Source organism: Momordica charantia, assembly GCF_013281855.1.
Source record: "Momordica charantia cultivar OHB3-1 chromosome 10 unlocalized genomic scaffold, Mcharantia_2.0 BLBB01000010.1, whole genome shotgun sequence".
NCBI lineage: Eukaryota > Viridiplantae > Streptophyta > Magnoliopsida > Cucurbitales > Cucurbitaceae > Momordica > Momordica charantia.
This window is the reverse complement of record NW_028275158.1, coordinates 7,226,535-7,248,555: the sequence shown is the minus strand read 5'-3', so window position 1 is coordinate 7,248,555 and position 22,021 is coordinate 7,226,535. Positions and strand designations below refer to the sequence as shown.

The 22,021-nt window shown below is 33.5% G+C and overlaps 2 protein-coding genes across 3 annotated transcripts; both read left to right on the top strand.

Moving 5' to 3' along the window:
• Positions 1-919: 919 nt before the first annotated feature.
• LOC111012892 (Nucleotide/sugar transporter family protein) lies at positions 920-4,963 on the top strand. Its single transcript, XM_022287194.2, has 8 exons — positions 920-1,196; positions 1,817-1,924; positions 2,052-2,086; positions 2,492-2,604; positions 2,835-3,096; positions 3,210-3,478; positions 3,879-4,037; positions 4,535-4,963. Exons 1-7 carry the CDS (start codon positions 1,089-1,091, stop codon positions 4,001-4,003), a joined length of 1,020 nt encoding a protein of 339 aa, XP_022142886.1. The 5' UTR covers positions 920-1,088; the 3' UTR covers positions 4,004-4,037; positions 4,535-4,963.
• Positions 4,964-7,486: 2,523 nt separating this feature from the next.
• UBP25 (ubiquitin-specific protease 25) lies at positions 7,487-14,702 on the top strand. 2 transcript variants are annotated; one of them, XM_088118863.1, is made up of 8 exons: positions 7,487-7,852; positions 7,938-8,406; positions 8,491-8,566; positions 8,635-8,781; positions 11,217-11,303; positions 11,387-12,168; positions 12,716-12,844; positions 14,033-14,702. In XM_088118863.1, the coding sequence occupies exons 1-8, from the start codon at positions 7,672-7,674 to the stop codon at positions 14,136-14,138; spliced, it is 1,977 nt and encodes a 658-aa protein (XP_087974989.1). In that variant the 5' UTR covers positions 7,487-7,671; the 3' UTR covers positions 14,139-14,702. The 2 variants fall into 2 exon arrangements, with proteins under 2 accessions (XP_087974989.1, XP_022142847.1); XM_022287155.2 differs by having other exon boundaries at positions 7,488-7,852; positions 8,689-8,781.
• The last annotated feature ends 7,319 nt before the right edge of the window (positions 14,703-22,021 follow it).

The window sequence follows — 22,021 nt, the reverse complement described above, 5'->3', positions numbered from 1 at the left end:
GGATTAAGATTAAATGTGTGTTAAATTCCTCAACTCGACTGTAAGAGGGTGGTTTGAGGTTTCCACCAAGTGAGTAAGTGATGACGTCATACATGTTCCCACCATAAAGTTTCGTGACGCTCAACAAAGTCTTTTTTTTTTTTTGCTCATAATGCATAACTCGTTTCGTTGGCTATAGTTTTGTTGGATTATAGATAGGGACAACAAAAATCTTGTTAATTGGTTCATGCACCCATCTCCTTACAATCTTATGCTCATGTCCACCGCCCAAAATAACCTATAAACGATGCTCGTTGGCATAAGCCAACCCCTAAAATTATGTCTAATTAGACCATTTCACCGAGTATACTTTTGTGGTATGTTTTGCATTATTTTGCTTTTCAGACCAAGAACTAAAGCCTTTTTAATTAATTTGTTGCGTACTACAAATGACATGTTTGACACCTTTATAGCTAGCTTGAATTATCTCGAAACATTTCGAACGATCATAATCGATCAATTATTGCATCAGTTACATCGACCGTATCATGATTGTACGACGAACCTCGAAATCCGCATAGCATTTCACTACAATTTGAAATTGTAGTCAATCCTAACGATTAAGGACCGGTCAGGGAAAAAAATGACAAATTGTACAAACCACCTTTAAAGTACCATGATTGTTACCTTCAAATGAAAACTAAATGTCAAAGCGAGTCTAATTCATAATTGACATATATCTCAAACTAAGATGTTATGAGTTCGATCCACTGTCCCACATATTGTACTTCAAGAAAATAAAAACTAAATTTAACTCAAAACTATTGATATATCTACTCGATAATTGACATATATCTTCAATCAAAAAGTTTTCGCCGACAAAAAAAATATATGTAATAAATATCTATGTTTACAAAATTAAATGTGTAAAAATATCCATGGAGGTCCACTGCCCCTAACCGTCCATAGCCATTCCCTTCTTCCTTTGCTGCTCTGCTACCTCTCTTTCTACGAGACAAAACTGAAATCTGCCATATCAAATGACCTGCACTTTTCCCACTGCGAAGCTCCAGAGATCGTTCTTCAGAGCCTGCAATTGACGACGGACGATGGCGGATCCTCGTGCGAGGGAGGGCTTCTTCAAGGGGGAGGTCCTCACTTACGCTTACCTTCTTCTCTATATTGCTCTCTCCAGTGGCCAGATCTTCTTCAACAAGGTACTTCTTCCGTCCCGCTGCCTTTCGCCTTGTTTTTCTTTGTCTTTTGTTGCGATTACATTTCGCCAAATGTGTCTCTAGATCTGGTCAATTCTGTATTATGCTCTTGAAGGAACAAGCGGAGCTATGTGCGGCCTTTAATCTTCACTTGGGTTCCGTTGACTATTGAATTTGGCTTTGGTTATATGATAATGGATTTCTAGTTTAGCGGTTGGCTGTTGGGTTAGGTTCAGATTTGAATTTGGCGGCAATTGGTTCCGTTTTTTGTTTTTTCTTTCAGCCAGTCTCGTGCAATAGTAATTTGAGTGTGCGAAGAAATTAGAGGAGAGGAGTTTGAGCTAGGGCAATTGGGATTCATTTTGACATGATACTTTTGGAAGACGTATTCTAGAAGAGAATGCTCAGATTTCATTACGTGTTATGTAATTCGGTTAAGACGTTTCTTCTTCTTCTTCTTCGAGCAAATGAATTAAGTAGGTTACCCGTTAATTAATCAAACAACATTTTCAAGAAAAGAGCGAACATTAACCTTTTTGTCATACAATCTTCACTTGTTATGTGCTTATAGTTTCAGTAGTTGCTCTGACTAACCTATTTAATTCTCTTATCTGTCGCTGCAGTGGGTTTTGTCATCGAAGGAAATCAATTTCCCTTATCCTCTTGCATTGACTCTCCTCCACATGGTCTTCTCGTCCATCTTATGCTTTATACTCATCAAAGTGTTTAAGGTATTATGGATTATTGATATTGTGGGGCTGAAATCGAGCAATGGCCTTATTCTGCATACTTCTATGTATATGAATATAAATTTATATAAAACAAGAATGTCTTAACTCAGTCTGCTTATTATCTCAGGTTCTGAAGGTCGAGGAAGGTATGAGTGCAGAAATGTATGTAAAGCTATTATATATGGGTCTTTTGCCAGATACCAAATTTTCAAAGTTGTTCTGTATAGATTTGTTGCTTATTCCAGTTTCGATAAAGATAAATTTTATGTGGTATGGATCATGGAACATAAGTTTCTCATGATTCTTGCATGAAGAATTTGAAATATAAGATCCAGAATTTAAGTTGACTTACCAACTCTGGAGCTATTGTTTAAAGTAAAATGTTCTGTCCAAAGCTAACAAGGAACGATTTGCTGGGGGGCAGTAGTTTTTTTTTTTCCTTCCTTTAGAATTGTTCAATCTGGATGCTTCCTTAAAAGAAGGAAATTTTGCTTCTTGCCTTTTCTGTTTTATTTACTCGGCTTCTTTTGTCCTGGCGTGAAATCTAATGAACCACTAATGATTTAGATATACTACATCTGTAATGCCAATTGGTGCGACCTTTGCAATGACTCTTTGGCTGGGAAACACTGCTTACCTGTACATCTCTGTGGCCTTCGCACAAATGCTGAAAGCAATCAGTAAGTGTTAGTGGAATAATGTTTCATCCCAATAGAGTCAATACTTGGATCTTGTGGGTAAACTTTTCCTCTCCTGGCCTGTTACATGTTTCAGGCATTCATGATATATTTTTTACGTCTAACATTGTTGGTAGCATAGCACCAATTGATGCATATTTCCTAATATTAGGTTGGTTCATTTGCCATTTATCATGACTTCATTTCAATGGATTCTCAAATTTCCTTTGCAGTGCCAGTTGCCGTCTTTATTCTTGGAGTAGCAGCAGGTCTTGAGTTAATGAGCTGTAGAATGTTGCTGATCATGTCAGTGATAAGTTTTGGTGTTCTAGTGGCTTCTTATGGAGAAATAAACATCAGTTGGATTGGTGTTGTTTACCAAATGGGCGGTGTTGTTGGGGAAGCTCTAAGACTTATTTTCATGGAGATTCTGGTTAAAAGAAAGGGCCTCAAATTAAATCCTATATCTATCATGTACTATGTTAGTCCCTGCAGGCACGTACTCTTCATTTTCTCGCTCTTGTAAACTTCAACAATATTGAAGACTTTTTTTACCACATACAGAATCATCTTTATTTACAGTAAATATTGTAATTGTATTGATGTAGTGCGCTTTGCCTGCTCGTTCCATGGATCTTTCTGGAGAAACCAAAGATGGACTCACGTGAATCATGGAATTTTCCTCCTGTTGTACTGGTGCTCAACTCTCTGTGTACTTTTGCACTCAACCTCTCAGTATTCCTTGTTATTACACATACAAGTGCCTTGACCATTCGTGTTGCTGGAGTTGTCAAGGACTGGGTTGTTGTCTTATTGTCGGCTCTTCTATTCGCGGATGTGAAGTTGACAGTCATTAATCTCTTTGGATATGGCATTGGTAAGTCCATTACTAGTGGTGTTTTCCATATTTTAGTCTAATGAGCTGATTTACTCATGACCTGGTAGAGTAAACCTAGATATATCTTCTATGCTCTTGTCTACACATGAATAATGTTCACAAGTTTCCCTATTATTCCGGAATCTTGTTCCAGATAAAAATTTTCACTCTGGAGACTATTCCAATAAGATCTCTATTCAAATCGTCATCATGCAGCAAAACTTTTATCTTATTTATTCATTCTTTCTGTGAACTTTCTTGTTGGCACTTCTGGAAATATTCTGCTCAATAATTTTAATATGGATCTGAGCTCAAGCTTAGTCGGACTTGATGCATTAGATTAGGCCAAGCTTATCATTTTGAACACCGCGATCATATCTAAAATCCAAGTTTGGCACAGCCATTGCTGGAGTTGTGGCATACAATAACTTCAAGTTGAAAAAGGAAGCTTCACGAGGAAGCCCTGATGATTCTGAACAGTCCGAATCCATGCCAATGGTCACATCTGCGTCCAGCATCAAATAGTGACTTTGTATGGGCAGTCTGAAGTTATCATAAGGTATGTGCTTGCACTTCTCCCCCCGTTCTTTTTTTCTCCTCTGATTGAGCAAACAATTTTATGTTGCTCAAAATAAAAGATTCAGAAGGGAATCCAACGCTAAATCCAATGCTCTAATTAAATTTGTGTTTGAGTTAACAACCTTGAGCGAAACAAATAAATACGCAGGTGAAAGTAGTGTTTTCAAGTTTAATTTTCAAAAACATAAAACAAAAACAAAATGGTTATCATAAGTAGTTTTTTTAAATTTGTTTTTGTCTTTTAAATTTAGCTCAAAATTAAAATGTGTCTTTAAGAAATGTGAAAAACATACCAAAAAAGTCATGTGGAAGCGAGCATATTTTGAAAAACGAAAAGCTAGAAATCAAATCAGGACAGGGCATAAGTGATTTGTTAGTAGAAAAACTTTTTACTAGTCCTTTTTTTTTTGCCAAGTACTTGTGTTAAAATATTTCCAACTACACTTCTAATGTATTGTGTTGTTTTATTTGTCACAGCTGCTCCTACGGTGAAGAGTGTAAGTTTGTTGATGGTAAGGACGGATTCAGAAAGTATAGAGATATGTTGTTATTCACAGTCAAGTGCTGGAAGTAAAGATTAACTGAGAAGCATCATTCGCCATCTTTACTCTTTTTTGCGTTCAATTTCGAGACACCGCCGGTGATGATCAGCGACTTTGAGACTTCTCACTGGGAAGGCAGAGAAGAAAACATATGGCAATTGTAAGTTAGATTCAAAAGAAAGATCCTTTTATGTGTAGATTTATTCCAGCTTATACAAAATTGATTCAGGTTCAGATTGTTTTACGTATAGCATTGAAATTGAATTCTCTTGGTTCTGATGGTTGTAACTGTCCAAAAGATTGTCCTGCTGCGAATATCAATGGCTTCACCATCTTTCAGAATTCTGATAGAAAGTTGTTGCAATTTGAGTACCATGAATTGTGGACTACAAGATTGTTGGCCTTAGAGTGATCGGAGCTTATAAATATGATTTTGATCTGATATTCTAAGAAATTTTTTGATACTTTTGTGGAATCTGGAATTTTAATGTGTGGGGTTGGAAAGTCAGGTTCAAGTAGCTTGTGTTGTAAAAAAAACAGGGCTATAGATATTTGGAATTATGTAACTTGGGTTGAGTTGTGGGTTTATATGACTGTAAAAGGTTATTAATAGGTAGTTTTCATTAGTTTTTATCGATATACTTAAGTTTTCTTAATCATTAGAATGAGTAAAATGGAAACAAAAAACATTGAGGTGCCAAACCTTTCCGTTGCTTGTTAGTTCGACATTTTGGGATATTTTAAGAAGTGCAGGCAAGTTTGGAACCCCATCCAATATTAAGGGACTAATAGTCGTACTGCATAAAGAAGGTCAACATCACCCCAATCATCGCTTTATGCCCCTCAGGTAAAAAGAGTAAGAACTCCTTTCGAGCTACAAGATATTGAGTAGGCAGTTGATGTATCACACTCGACCCTATCTTTCGGAGCATGCATTCTCATTTGTGTCGCAACTGATTAGGTAAGCTACTGTTCGGTGCACAAAGAATTGCCTTCGATCTCCTAGACAAACTTACTCGAAAACTATGCACGTATCACACTTGCATGTGATCTCTATATTTCATTGAATATATTGAGGACGTGTTTGATAATGTTATCGTTCTTAGCTTTCGTTTCTTCATTTTCAATTTAAGAAAACAAAATATTGTGGTAAATGTTTCTTCTTCATTTTTCTCCTTTCTTTTTTCTCCTTTCTTTTTCTATTATTACTGAGAAAACAAATAAAAAACATATTTGATATTCATTTATTATTTATTGTTTTCTAAAATTTTAAAATTAGGAAAGTAAAAGTTTTATTTGAAAATTAATTTTCATATTAAATATTCAAAATTTTGATGTTAATTTATTTTTTTGGTATTTATTATGCATTTTATAGTAAAAAAATTATAAAATAATGATTTTATCTATAATTTGGAATAAATTTTAATTATAAACAACCAACTTGATTTGTGTTGTTTTTAAAATTCATACACAATTTGTTTTAAACGTTTCTTAAAAATGAAAAAGGAAAAAAGAATTACCAAATTTTGTAAATATTGAAAATGACAAATAAAAAGTTACCAAACAAGTTAAGAGAATTTAGTTATTACTATTTCCTCTATGAGGGAGGAGTAGCGAGGGAGAGTGAATATTTTAGTCATATTTTATGGATAAATTGATCGGGATGAAAATTATAGATTTGGAGGGTATTATGTGAAAGGGGAACATATAGACACATTTCTCAAAATCCACCACAAATTATAAGTACTAAGTACGGGTGGAAATACTATGCTAGGAGCACAAATCCTTCTTCAACTGGCCTTGGCCTCAATTCTAGGAGATGTTGGAATATAATGTTATATGGTATGTTTTTTAAAACAATTTAAGAGTTATAATTCTACCTCCCACAAATGATCGAGGTTCAAAATTTCTTATGGATGATGTTGATTTAGAAATTTGACGATCTCGTCAAATTCGCATTCATCTTCTGAGATAAAAGGGATCGATGAGACTTACAAAACATAATAGCACTAAGACCGATGTGGTGGCTCCGATGCTTAATTAGAATCGGAGTAGTTGAGTATCAAGCGTAGATATTGTGAGCATACCTCTAGGGTTTGGTTCATCATTCTTTTTATTTATTTTTTATTTTTTTGATATCCGCGTGTCCAGGCCAGCTTGTGCACACCTCGATTCACCCTCTTATTTATAGAAGTCGAACCCTAATCTCTTTAGGATTTACAGAAGTCGAATCCTCCTACATCTAGGAAATCTAGAGTCGAGGCGGGATGGTTCGGGATGAACCGTTAAGGTTCTCGACTAGGGGGTCGAGAACTGGTCGACGTCGAGACCTGGTCGGCTGAGGGCCGACTCAGGTTGCCAAGTACCGGCTCCTTTTTCTGGTTCGTGCTAGATCTCGCTTTTTTCCCAACAACATAAGCCATTGTCAAAGCCAACCAAACAAATTCTATTAATCTACTCATATTTAAATTGTAAATTTTATAAATGGAATAACTTAATTTTAAATGAATTTTTGGAAGGTCACATAAATGATAAATGTTGGTGAAACAAATATCTTTGTTTTTTCCTCCTCGTTTTTTTTGCAAAATAGAAACAAACAGAAATATAAAAATATACGAAAAGTTGTTAATATCATCAATGTGAATAATAAATATTAGTAATAAATTAGGTTCAATTAATAAAATTTTAGGTAAGAAAAAACACAAAACTTATAATTTTGTTTTTTTAATCGGAACATTAATACAACCAAACATGATTAAAAGAAAGATGAAATCGTTATTTTTGCAGTATATAAATTTTTTTTTTTAATTTTAAAGACATGATAATAAAACTAAAATGATCGGTAATAAAAAAAAAGGCGTTTGGTTTAAAAGACGAATCGTTTGGTTAGTACGAATTTTGTGTAGAAAGAAAGAAGGGGAGGGAAGAAGAAAGAAAGAGAGGGAAACCAAAAAAAGCTATGCGATTACGTTGGTGGTGCTGCCGGCGGCGACACTCGGGGAGTAGAGGTACCGGACCGACGGCGGCCTCTAATGCTCTGCACAACGCCACTGAGGAGGAAGAAGGTCGTTGATGGCCTTGCAATTGCAGATGAGTTGGCAACCGAGTTTACTGAGTCAGAAGCGCAGAAATGGCCCCCCACTCGGTCTCAAAAACCTAGGCAATACCTGCTACCTCAACAGCGTTCTTCAGTGTCTTACTTACACCCCTCCTCTCGCCAATTTCTGCCTCCGGAACCAGCATTCCTCCCTCTGTAACTATTTCTTTCATCTTCAATTTTGTTCTGATTTGATTCCGTTTTCGAGCCCTAATCGACGTGTGTTCGTTTTGCGTTCCAGGCGATTCTGCTTCTTCCGACGCCGAGCGGAAGCGCGAATGTCCGTTTTGTATTCTCGAGAGGCGGATAGTGAGGTCTTTGAGCTTGGATCTGACCTTGGACTCGCCTCTCAAGATCCAGAACTGTCTCAGGATCTTCGCCGAGCACTTTCGCTTGGGGCGTCAGGAGGACGCCCACGAGTTCCTTCGCTATGTCATCGACGCTTGCCACAACACCTGCCTCCGCTTGAAGAAGCTGCGTCGGAATGGCTACGGAGGTGCGACTGGAAGCTCCTCGGTGGTGAAGGAAATTTTCGGGGGTGCTTTGCAGAGCCAGGTGAAGTGTTTATCTTGTGGAAACGACTCCAATAAGGTTGATGAGATAATGGATATTAGTCTTGATGTTTTGCATAGTAGTTCTCTTAAAGAGGCATTGCAGAAGTTCTTTCAACTCGAAGTTTTAGATGGCAGTAATAAGTACAAGTGTGACAAGTAAGCTTAATTGTATTTTCTCCTCTGGTTTTGGGATTTTCTGTTGTTCAGTTCTGATTCGGGGAGATTTTATTTCCTTTATAGTTGTAAGAAGTTGGTGGTGGCGAGGAAGCAGATGTCAGTACTTCAAGCACCAAATATTCTCGTCATCCAATTGAAGGTTCGCTGTCCTAACCTTTGGTTCATACTCTTTTTTCCTCCTGTTCAATTCACTGTTGTTTGTTCAAGTTCGTAGTGTTGCTGCTTTCATGTAAAGGCGTTGTTCTTGGATGGGTTTGGCAGAGATTTGAAGGTATATTTGGTGGTAAGATTGACAAGGCCATTGCGTACGAAGAGAATTTGCTGCTTTCAAATTTCATGTGCAAAGGAAGTCAGGTATGTGTCAAGCAAAAAAAAAAATGACATCTCGCTGTAATGCTTGATTATTGTTAAGTTTGCTTGTTTTTTTCGAACATGTCTGTTGAACTAATTACACATGGAAAATTATGAGGTACATGAACCATCAAAATTCAGTCGCAATACAATTTCACTGTAAATCTCATGAAACTTTCAGCCTAAATCCGTTATCAATAATAATTGATGAATGTCCATACATTGAAGATAGGATTTCTCTGCAAGTTAGTTGGAACATCCTAGGCATTGGCCATGATCTTTAAATTATGGGCCTGGCGAGGACTTACTACCTATCATCAGTTCTTTTAGTTCATTTAAGGTTTCAGCTAGAGATCTATACTAAATGTAGAACAATGAGGTTTCCAACATTAAATTATTTATTTCTTGTTCAATCAATTATCAAGATCACATTTATATTTGGAATTGCTCTTGCTAGGCTGTCTCTAACATTTTATGTTGAACAATTAGATCTACCATTTCCTCAGCTTGCATGATAAAATATGCTGGATTAGTAGTGCACTGCAAAAATTAACCGAGGCATCTGACTTAATGCAAATTTTGCTTGTGCTAGATGTAATTTGATTGTTTAGCTTGGATCCCTAAGCACCAGCTTGCCAAAATGCAACTAGTGACCTCAGTATGGCCATCTGTTTGTGGATGGTTGGTTGTACTAAAGCATAGATTATTGTTATGGTTCTCGTTAAAAAAACCCTTTACATAGAAAGAGGTCATCATGACTCCATTGATACCATCCCAATGTTATTTGGATTTTGGAACTGGTCTTCGCATCAGCAAGCCAATATTTTATATTTTCCCTTTCGTTTCTGAAAGGTAGGTCACCTTCTGACTGAGTTATCTTCTTACTTTTTAAGTTGCAGCTAACAAAAATTTGAGATGGGTGGAATTTAAGATTATGGAAATTTTATTTGGATAGCAGTCTAGCCTTTGAAGAACTCATGTCCAAGCCTCTATTGAGTGATCATCTAAAAAATCTTGCTGAATGAAATTTCTGGAATGAATCACATGACATGTGGGACTAAAATTTGAGAAGAACCTAGTGCCTAGCAGTCCTTTTCAAATTTTATTTGATTTCTCTGAAGGCCAATCACCTAAAAAGATGCTATAACAACTCTCACAAATCAGAGCTTTACCTATGACTGATAGGAAGCCCAACTTAAAGACGTTCCACCCAATCTTCTTAGAAAACTGAAAATGGAGGAAGAGATGATCTTGGTTTTTCCCAAAGTTATGGCATGAAACATCAACTTGTAGACAGACAGCAGTAAGGATTCTGTTGTTGTCGTCCAGTGTATTAATCCTTCCATGGAAGAGAGATTGATTGAATAATCTCACCTTCTTTTGACACCTAAGGGCTGATCATAACTCAATATAAGAATTAAGTTTTTGGGAATTAGTAAGACAGCAATCATGGGCTTATGGAAAAAATACCTCAATTTTATCCAAGTTCATCCTAAATTCTTTTGTTTTCCCCTCCATTTGCATTCTGCGCAAATGCTTGGTCCCTCTAGTCTCCCCCTCCATTTGCAGCCTTTGTACATCAAACGTGGACCACATTTGTTTGCATTACCCTTTTGCCCGTAAGGCTTGGTCCTTTGTTCTTGGGGAATTTGGTTTTTCCCTATGCCTCCCCTATCAAATGGATGATTTGATTGTGGAAAATTTTGGTGGCCCCTACTAAGAGGTAAATCTAATTGTGCCCTGTTGTGGCTGATTTGGAAAGAGAAAGGACTAGTAGGCTGTTTGAAGATAAAAAGCCTCAGTGGATTCTTTTCTGACAGTTTACAACACACTTCTCTGTGGATTTAGTGTTTGGGAGAGGGTGACCTCCACCCCCGCCCCTAGGCTGTTCCTCATTTTTGTGATTAATTCAATTCCATTTCTTATAAAAAGGAAAGAAAATTATTCCGTCTTCCAATGTGACTAGCAACTGAGTTCTCTTTGAAAGCAAGGATTATACAGCCCAGTCTTGCATTTCTCTATCATACAATCTCTCTTGAAGTCCAGTTTCTCCCTGATATCCGATATGTTCCACACTTCCTAGAAACTTAGATGGCTAGTGGCAATATTGTAAAGTTTAGGGAATTGATCTATTGCAGATTGGCCATTAACCCAGGTGTCCTCCCAGAAGAAGATTTGCCCATCCTCAACCTGGATAAAAATGATTGCTTGAATGGATCCTTGAGTTTGTATTCTGTTAACTGAGAACAACTATCATAAGCATGTTTGAGTAACTGTATTCTTTTATGACGTCCTTAGATTTTTGGTTTAGTGCTCTTTTGCATGCTTCATTTATGCTAACAGGTCCCTAGTACTGGAATTTAGTCTTTCTTGGTTTAGGGGTGGCTTATATAATTTTCTTCAGTAATATTTGATTGGTTTCTTAAATCATGATGCAGGATCCACGTCCAGAGTACAAGCTATTTGGTACCATAGTGCATTCAGGCTTCTCAGCAGAATCTGGACATTATTATGCATATATCAAGGTATTTGTGGGCCATATTTGTGTAAAGCATACTAAATTTATAATGATATCAAATCCTTACAAAGTTTTCTGTATTTTTATCAGGATGCAATAGGTAGGTGGTATTGCTGCAACGACTCTTTCGTCACAGTTTCAACTCTACAGGAGGTCTTGTCAGAAAAGGTTTATATTCTCTTTTTCTCTCGTACAAACCAGAGGGCAGTATCTGCTAGCACAGCTCTTGCTTCCAATGGTGTAAAATCTCATGAATGTAATGGCAGCGAAGCATCCAAAATCTCAAAACCTTCTGTCATAATGAAAACAGCACAGGTAAAATCCCATGTGGAACAACCTTCTCGGAAGGAATTTTCAAGTTTATCCAAGGCAGATAAGCCATCTTTAAGCCTGCGAGGGAAGTCTAATATGAATGGACATTCTAATTCTGTACGAGCTCCTACCACCATTAATGGAAAGATTGTTCTTGAGAAGGATCAATCCATGAAGGAGAAGGAGAATGAGAAAGAGAATATAAACAACGTGTTGCCTCTGGAAAATGGTGCAAGACATAAATCTTCTCTTGGGAATTGGAATAGCAGGAAAAATAATGAAGTTGCCGAGGATGTAACAGAGAAGGAACATAAATCTGTGTTAATGAATAGTAATGGTAATGGTGAGAGTATGGGCATGGAGGCAGTTAAACACGACCAGTATGATGGTAGTCCTATGAGTACCAAGTTCACTGCAGGAAGAGTGTCTGGTCATGACGGAGTGGATAATGCAGTCAACTGTCCTTCTGAGATCAAAGGGTCCAAAAGAAAATCGGATTTTTGTATCTTGTTGCAACAGGATGCCCAATCTCGGGAAAGAGTTGAAGAACTGAAAGAAGTGTATGTCAAAGACTGTTCTAATTCCCTGCAAAATATTTATTCAGTGAATCCGATAAAATTTAGTAGTTTCATTTTATGATCTCAGGTGGATTAAGATGAATGGGATATTTCGTTTCTGTCCCGACTAGATTTAACTTGTTGACCTATATACATAATATTATTTCCGAAGAGGAAGCATGTCTAGTCGAGTCGAGTCTCATTTATAACAAAGCTGGTAGTTTTATGTGTACAAGGTTTAGAATTCACTTAGTTTTTATCGTTGACCACTTAAAACAAATTATGCATGTTGTGCCGCATTGGTGAACCCCATTTATCTATGATATTTAGTACAATTATTCTTCCAATGTGTATTACTTCTAGCTTAAAGTTTTATTTACTATATTGAGTTGAGAATTCGCCGCCATGTTGTTTTGTCTTTCAGTTACAATCTGTATTATCTTTTAGGCTCCTCATGTCCCACTGTAATTGGTTGCTCTTATACTTTTCTTTTTAAGTTTTTATCATGTCCTTTTTGGCTTCTGACAACCTTTTTGTATCTATATTTCAGTCTCAAGGGAGAAGCTTTCTCAGTCTTGAGATCATGCGGTTGGTCAGAGGAGGTCTTCAGTTGCATGCGTTCAAGGAAGAGATTTTGTTCACGAGAAATGGGCAGCACTCCAAATAGTAACGATTTAAAGTACGTATGACTTTCTATGTACTAACAGCTTCATATTCTAGTCTACTTGGTTTCTTGATTAGCTATTTGGAATTAACATTCATTTTCTGAAAGCTCGCATTATTTTTGGCTGACCCTTTCTGTTATAAAACATGTGATTTGTAATAACAGATTTGGAATGAACCTGAATTGATCCTTCTTATAACCTGTATTGGTGGTTCCGTAAATTTTGATGTGAACCTTTTTCACTTTTAATGTTAGTTTGGCAATTTGGCATAAAGAAATTGTATCTGTAGTAGTAATGTTTGCATTCAGAGTAGATAGTAGCTCTCTGGTTAATACTGTTATGGTTTATTTTCTTTTTTCATGGTTTTTTTTTTATCCAGCATGTGGGTGGAACTCTTTTGTTTATCATTGATGCGGTGGTGATATGCAAATGCATTTTCATTATTTATTAATTAGCGGGAGAAATTATTTTAAAAGCTTGAAACTTGAGAATTAATTGAGATTTAACCAGGTATTATTAATTGTTTATTTAAATGGATGGCTGCTCTCTTTTTAGTGTAAATTCTTTTAGGTTTTGTATTTGTTATTTTATTGAATTTGAGTTTCATTGCTCAGGTTCTGTTCTTATTTTTGTTGAATATCTTGTTTTGTACATGCGATATGTTTAGGACTTGGTTAGGACTTGGTTGATATTTTAAACTGCAATATGTTACATCTTTATCTGAGAATATTTTTTTCAACATTCTAATTCCCAATTCTGTTTATTTAAAATTGTTTTACTGTGTAGATAATTTCCTTTTCTATCATCGAGCTTAATATTTTATGGATTCCAGTTCTAGGCAAATATATCTATAGGTGGATGTCCATTTTTACTTATTTTAACTGTGCTTAAGTGCTGATTAACGTATGGTATAATACTATAATGCTGCCCCATTCTCGTTTTAAGTGCACGTGTCTCCTGCTCTTCAATCTGATGGCAAGGGGTTCTGTATCAGTCTGGATTCCCATTTGATGCGTTCCCTTTCTTTTACCTTTTTTAACAGTGAATTATATCTTTAAGGTTGGGGATATCGCTGATTGAATTGTCTTTGTTTGCCCCATTCTTTTGAAGTATCTCCTAATTCATTCACGAGGGGTTGGTTGAGTCCTTGATTCCCTGTCTTAATGGATTGTAATTTACACGTGCACTGACATGCAATGCAGGAAATTGCTGATTGCAGATGCCAAACAGAAGTTTATTTCACGGATTCCAGAATCTCTAAAAGAGGACCTAATAGAAAAGCTCCAACTATTTAGCCAAGAAAAGTAACCCCGGTGGGTCTCTTCTCTTTTTATTCAGTAGCTGTGCTGAGACAAAACCTTGTGCTGGTTCTTGATGTACGTCCGTATATGCTAAGAGATGGCATCACAATCTATATAACAAAATTCATTCTGTTGTAATTGTTCCCTTTGATGGGAATGGAATGTCCTGGTGGTGATATGAAGAATATGTTCTATACTCTGTTCTTCAAGCAAAGCATTGGCAACATTGGTAATTTTTCCCTTGCGCTCAATCCCCTGTAGTGGATTTACCATTTATATTGTGAGAGTTGGGGTCACTGAGGCGCATGATTGAAATTTCTTTATTCCTCGAGGCTGCACGACGGTGGCAGTCATGGCAGAGAAAGTTCAGGAATTCTATTCAATTTTGTAAAATATCCTTTTTGGTAGGATCTGTCTTACAATCATTGTCGTGGATGCATTACGAATTTTCTCTAAAAAAAATATAGGCAGACTGCGGGAGAAAAACATATCTATGTTTTCATTGAGTTAGAAATTTTACTGTGTAAGTCTTTGCTTTTGAGCAATCTATAACAGCGTACACTTGATCTTATACCTGACTCAGTGCGATAAGCGTAGGCACTTGCTGCAGCCTACATTTGGAAATATTTCGGGTGGCACACACTGCTTTCAATTCAAAGGGTTTGATAGTATTTTATCTAGTCCTCTCAGTCATGTATTTCCTTAAAGTTCTTTAGTGCTTCTCAATTTTACTTCTCACTGAATTGTACATATCCAGAGTTGGAGATAAATGTAATACAGAATTTTGTGGCAGACTGAAGATAATATTTTGCAAGTTTCATGCATTGTGTCAGCAGTTAGGACTAACGTTTCAGTTGTCTTTTTTGTAGTATTTGAAAGTCTTTCTGGATGGAGCTGTTCTGTTTTTGAAGGATGTTTCTTTCGTTAAATTTATTTGGAACGTAAAAACTTGAAAACATGAAAATTGGACTCTGGAGGGTGGGACTAAAATGAAGAATGTTGATGATTGTTTTAGATAAGTTGAATGCATGCAGTTCAGACACAGATGATGTGCCTTGAAGACGTTGCCTTTGTTATCTGATATCAGAATGTTGATACTTCTATTATTTTCTTAAAAACTATTTATAATAATCTCAGTTTTATATATGCTGTTCTGGTGGGTATCACACTTTGTAGGAATTCATCGCCTAATCCAACCACCCAGAAGTGCAGGAGGTTACAGCTTCAGCTGTTCATTTTCCAAACTCAATGAAGGTACTTTCCTCAATAATGGAATGAGAGAGGCTCTTGTCTTCCTTTTTTGGATATAAAACACAAGGTTTTTCTTGGTTGTTTATTTGCATTTTTTTAGATCTATTTTGTTTCCTGGACGTTTTGGCTTGCTTTCAAGTTGTTTCAAGGGAATATGATATGTATATTTTTCTTAAATGGAAAGGTTTGTATCGTATGGGTCCTGAACACAAAAGTGCCTAATAATAGGAGTTTTTAAATATTGTATCTAATAGGTTATAAATTTTAAAAACTGTTTGGTAGGTTATTGTACTTTTAATTTTGTTCCAACAGGTTCTTGAATTAAATTTTTTTTTTTAGAAGTTTGGTAGGTCAAGAATCTATTAGAATTGAAAGTTTATCTGGTTAAGGACTTATTAGATATTTTTTAAATATCAGAGATTTATTAGACTAAATATTGATAGTTAAGAATTTTATTGAACATTTTTTAAAATTTAATGACTTATTAGATAACTTTGAAAGTTTAGGGACAAAGTAGTTGTTGGGTGTATTTTATGGAATTTGTTTTTAAGAACAAATTTGCAGACTAATTTAAAGTTTTTTTTTTTTTTTTGAAATGATTAATTTCTCATGTTGTTTCTATTATTGTTTTTAAATCTATAAACTGTTTTGAGGGAACTTTTTTTTTTTCTTGTATTTTAATTTTTTCCCCTTACATATGTGAACTTTTTATTTCCATTTTTTCCCCAAATTATTATAGAAAAACTATAATATGAAATAAGTATCATTTGCTTAAAATTTTCCATCTCTTATTTTGACTCACTGATCTTTAGAGTTTAGCCTACGTAATTGTGCAAGTAAATAAAGCATCAAAATAATGGCAGCTGACATGAGTAAGTCATTTTCTTAAATTGGTTTCTTAATGCAAACTGGGATTCATTTTGAACCGCAAGGGGATCTGAAAGCTACCCGTGCTCCAACTCCAAGGAATGGACTGCTCGGCTGACAAATGTTAAAAGCTGGATTGTTTTGTGGTCATCAATTTCAAGCCATGAAACCACTAGCTATTTGGGTAAGTTTTGATTTTTTTGCCATACTTAATGTTGAACTAATCTATTCATTTGAAAAATTTTGGAAATTGATGTTGACTTTATTGGTTGGGTGACTTAGTGGTCCATTTTTCACTACTTACAATTAGAGCCATAGATAACATGCTAGATTACGTCATCGTGTGTATCGCATACATGAGTCTTGTTTGGATGAGATTAATATCACTATCGGATTTTCTAGGTGTCAAGTTTAACATATTGCCACCCATTAGTAGTTGATTGATATTTAGTAGTTGATTGATATTTGATGTCTTGATTGCCACTTGGGATTTCGTATTTAGCTTGTTTATGACTAGTGGCTGGTCTCATTAAGGTTTTGGTCGAGCCACTACTTGTGATTGGCCCGACCTTCCACAAGTATTTTACATCATCAACAATTTAGGATTGGTTTGGTTGGCCTATTGATCTTGGTGGTTGGGGATTAAGGTGGGTTAGATTTTAACTATATATGTGATTTTTTCAATCTAAACGAGCCCTCACTTTTTTGCTCCGCCCTTGGTCGCCAGCTAAATGGTCTAAGTGGTTATGGGTTAGAAATAGAGGTCTTGTTTTTGTATGTGTGGAAAATACAAAGTGATTAGCATGTTAGAGCAAGGTCTTAACTTGCAGGTCCGAGAGAGAAAGTGTATACGAATGGACCCTCTATTCGATCGACAAGTCGGTTTTGCAAGTTGGTTGGGATGGACCCTCTATTCGATCGACAAGTCGGTTTTGCAAGTTGGTTGGGATCGATTGACTAACGTTAGTAAACTAATTGATTGAGTAGTTAAGTGCATGATGAAATAATGTAGACCAAATTAGAAGGATGAAAAGGTTTATAGGTTAAATCAACCATGTCCAGATGGTTGCAAAATAAATCATTATTAAGAATTAAGAATTAAAATTAAATATAAATTCTTAATCCAGAAAATTCTTCTGGACATTATGATTTTCAAAAACAGTATTGGCAACAGGGTCTTCACTAAATATATATATAATAGTTTAGATCTATTATTAATAAAAAAGAAATATAAATTAATAACATGTAAGAATTTAAAAAATTATAAACAATAGGGAAAATCCTTAATTCAGTAGTATGAGGTAAGCAGTGACTTTGTTTCTTTTTCATACGCCGCAAAGAATTTTGACTCTTTTCATTTTTTGTTTCTTTCGTAAATGTCTCAAATTAATAATTTAGTAGTACTATTATGTTATTATGATGTCATCGGTGACGTCACCGTATTATTTCTGTGGGACTCGCAGGTTCTGGAGATCTAAAATTGTTAGTCTTGTCCTTAATTTTGAAGAAACATCTAGTATCACGTGGAAATCTTTTATACATACATATACATGTATATATATATGTGTATATATATAATTTTTTAAATTCGGGACCTAATAAAACTATATATTTTTAAATATACCAGCACGTTTAAATTTTTGTAAAAAAAAATTTTATTTTGTGATTATTTAAATTTTAGACAGATTTTTCTTTTCTTTTTAGACTTAACAAAATAATATACATCAAGGCTTTTAAATTCCTGTAAAAATAGTTTATTTTTGTAATGTAAAATTGTGTTTTGAATAACCGTTGCTTCTATTATTTAAGGACATAAATGTAATAATAGGATAATGTAGTACCATGATACATAAATACATATATATATATATATATATATATATTAGGTATCTTATTTGAACGAATAAACTCGAACGTATGAATAAGAAATAATGTGACTGCTAATTGATTGGCATCCATTTAATAAAGAAAGTTTTGTACTAACCTATCGATAACTATAACTTCGTCGTCACGTTAATCTAAGCATAATTTAAAAATAAGATGCTAATTATTATTATTTTCATTTCAGGGGAAAGGTACGATTCCCAATAATATTAATGAAAGATAAAAAGATTGATGTGTCAATCACCCTTTATTGAATATCAATTTGAACTTTTTTTTTTACTTTTCACATTTGCTACTAGAATTTTGTCTCAAATAATTTATTAATCATTAAAATCTACTGTGAGGTCATGACTGACATCTATCACAGCATTTTAGTTGGCCCCACAATTTTGAAGAACCAAAATTGATTTTCTTGACTTCATTTTTCAATAATTCTTTGTCTCCAAAGAGAAATCGAAACCTTAGATCTTATTAAAAAAGAGATTCATCATCCGCTTCGTTCATACTTGAGAGGATTAACAAATATTAGATAAAGCTTCGATGCTATTTTGGTCCTTATATTTTCAATTTCAATTTATTTTAGTTTATTTTGATATCTGTAATTTTAAAATATTTTTTCTTTCAATTTTATGAGTTTAATAGATGGACAATTTATTAGACAATTCATGAATCTATAAAATACACAATTAAAAGGTAAGAGTGCTCCTATTAGACGTAAAATTTAATCTTGTGTCCAATAAGTCCAAGAATTTTAAAAAATATAGAATAGGTCATGGACTTATTAGATATAAAAGTGAAAATTATGAGATATTTCAAAATTTACAAAACTAAAATTTAGGAACTTATTAGACACTTTTTAAAACAATTAAATTTAATTTAATAATTTTAATACTTAAAATATTACGAGAGAGAGATATTTATTTTCTTTTGGACACTTCAAACACATCCAAATATGGTCAGAAGGTTTGTATTGAAAAAAGAGAAAAAAGTGGTCAGAAAGTTGATTCAGGAAATAGTGGACCATATTCATTCTCTCTCTACCGAGGGAGGGTAAAAATAGAACTCAGAAAAACAGTGGGAGAGTAAACGTAACTTAGATAGATGCTTAATTTCTAATAATTTGAACCTCAATTTCTTATGTCTAGTTTAATTAACTAATATTCATAAAATATGTTTGTTATTTTATTTCATCGGGAAGTAATATGGTAGGATGAACAAATTAGAAATTAGAACCAGAAGAAATATAAGTATGTATTTATTGTAATAATTACTTTAACATAAAAGTGGATTTCAAGAATATTAATGAGTAACATCATTCCTTAGCAAAATATGTATGAGTCTTATCTAGAAAAATATAACTACTTCATAGCTTGAATTGATATATTCTTGAAAAAGGGTTCTATAGAGAACAAATAATTTTACTTTTTAAAAACGACTCTAGCTAATACCACTTGAGACTAAACTTTAATCCAAAATTGAAAATTAAGAATTAGGAAATAAGATTGAACCGACATGAAATGACTATGACTGGTAAGTTGTAACAATACGAAGGAATCTATTTTTGAAGAAGGAAATAGTAAAAACTAAATCATTATTGTTTCAAAAAAAAAAAAAAAGCTAAATTATTATAAACTAAAGGACAATAATTTATAGAGATAGATAGGACATGTCGGCAAAACATCGTCCAATTTTATCAAAGCTGAAAATATTACTGTTTGAATATTTTTTTAATTTTATTTCTATTATTTTTTCTTTTACATGTCAAGTGTCTTGAACTCGACCATTAATAAAGCTTCATGAAATATGAACGTTAAATCTAACAAGTCCATGCAAATTAAAATAAAAATGACGAATTAAAAATCTTAGTCACTATATATATATAAAAAATTTTTTAGTATGATACGTTGGGGTGCGGAATTGAACTCACAACCTAAAATATATGTCAAACTATGCTGCTTTTGGCAAAATCTTAACCGATTAAAAACTAATCAAATTTGAAATGTTTAAAAATATAAGTTTATAAAAACTAAAGTAGGGAATGCTACATGTAATCCACGTTAAAATGATTTCTTATTTTATATATAAGTTTTTATATTTTAACTATAATTTAAGCAATTAAAAAATTGTTACACCCGTAAATTTATGTTTTATAATGATAACACGAGCACGCAAAAATAATTAACACAAAATATATTTGTTATCCTTAAAATATTAATTAGAAATTAATTAACTGAGATTAAGATTGGTCAATAATTTATGTATATTTAAACCATATAACTTATACAAATTTATCTATCACATGTATAATAAATACACTTTTAACAAATAAGACAAATGTACCTGTACATTATATCATTTCCATTATAAGTATTGTTGTCCAAGTAATTATAATTTACAGATCGCAGACTAAAGAAAAAAAATCATTGAATAATGCACACACGTGTTATTATACTATTGAATTTAAAATATTTTATAATTATAATGTAAAACAAACTATTGTTTAAAAAAAAAAAACAAACAAATGAATAGATAAATGTTTAAATATGTAACGCCATATCACTTCAACTTCGTTAATATATTATCATTAAAAATAGTATGTCAATGATATAAACTATAAGAAAATGACACAAAAATGAAATAACACGATATAATTTGTTGTCGTATATGGTTTTATTTCTAAAATTTATGTGTCCAATATATATATATATATATGTACAAATATTTATATATTTTTTATGATATTTTAAATTGACATGAATTAAAAATCAAATATAGAAAAGAAGGAAAATTTTAAACGAATTATAATTAAGTATCAAAATTTCCAAATTTGCTACCTTTATTAAATACGGCAAGCCACAGACAAAGGCCATATTTGGGACAAAACAAAAACTCACATAAATAATTGGCCTATTATTAAAGAAATCTAATCTTGATATTTATAACAGATGTAACTATTTTTTTAAAAGCAATGCCATATTTTGGTTGGAGCATAACTATATTTTTGAAGTTCAGTCTATGCCATTTGCTAAGGGTCCGTTTGATAAGGGCATTTTGGTAATCTTTCCGTTTCTGTTTTATGTTTTCCTTTTTTGAATGGAGAAAAGTAGGATTCTACGTCTTCAACATGACCTATGGATTCAAGAACGATAAAATTACTGCATTTTTATTTATGTTTTGGAACAAATTAAAAATAGAAACAAAAAACAAAAAACTTAGGGCTCGTTTGGTAACGTTCATGTTTCTAATTTTCTTAAGAAATATAAACATTTTGCAACTAATTACGTTTCTTGTTTCTACTTTTTTTTTGGAATATTCTCAAAATTGTATAGAAGTTTTGGAAATAACCAAAACAAGTTTTTTCTTGTTTCCATTTATAATTTGTCCCAAAACACAAATAGAAAGATTGTTTTTTCATACTTGAATTCATGGATGTTGTGATCATGCAATTCAATTTTCTTTATTTAAAATGAAAAAGCAGAAACAAGAAACAACGACGTTACCAAACATACTCTTATTTTGGTTGTTTATAAAATTTCTATATAATTTTATTTTTTAATAAAAAATAGGTTATTGTTTTTCGTTTCTTGTTTTTTTCTTCTTTTTGAAAAAGAAAGTTGCAACATCTTAGTAACCAATTTTAAATTGAAAAAAATAAAAATTTTATATGAAAATTACAATTTTAAGTTAAATATTCCAAATTTGTATGTTGTTATTATATATAAATATATATGTTTTGATACTTGTAATAATACTTTTACTATGCATTTGAAAAAAACTAGAAACATAGTACGAGAAATAAAAGATTTAGCTTTATTTTTTTTCAAATTTCTACGCTATTTTAAAAGTGTATTTGTTTTAAAAAAAAAGAGAGAGACAATAACGTTACCA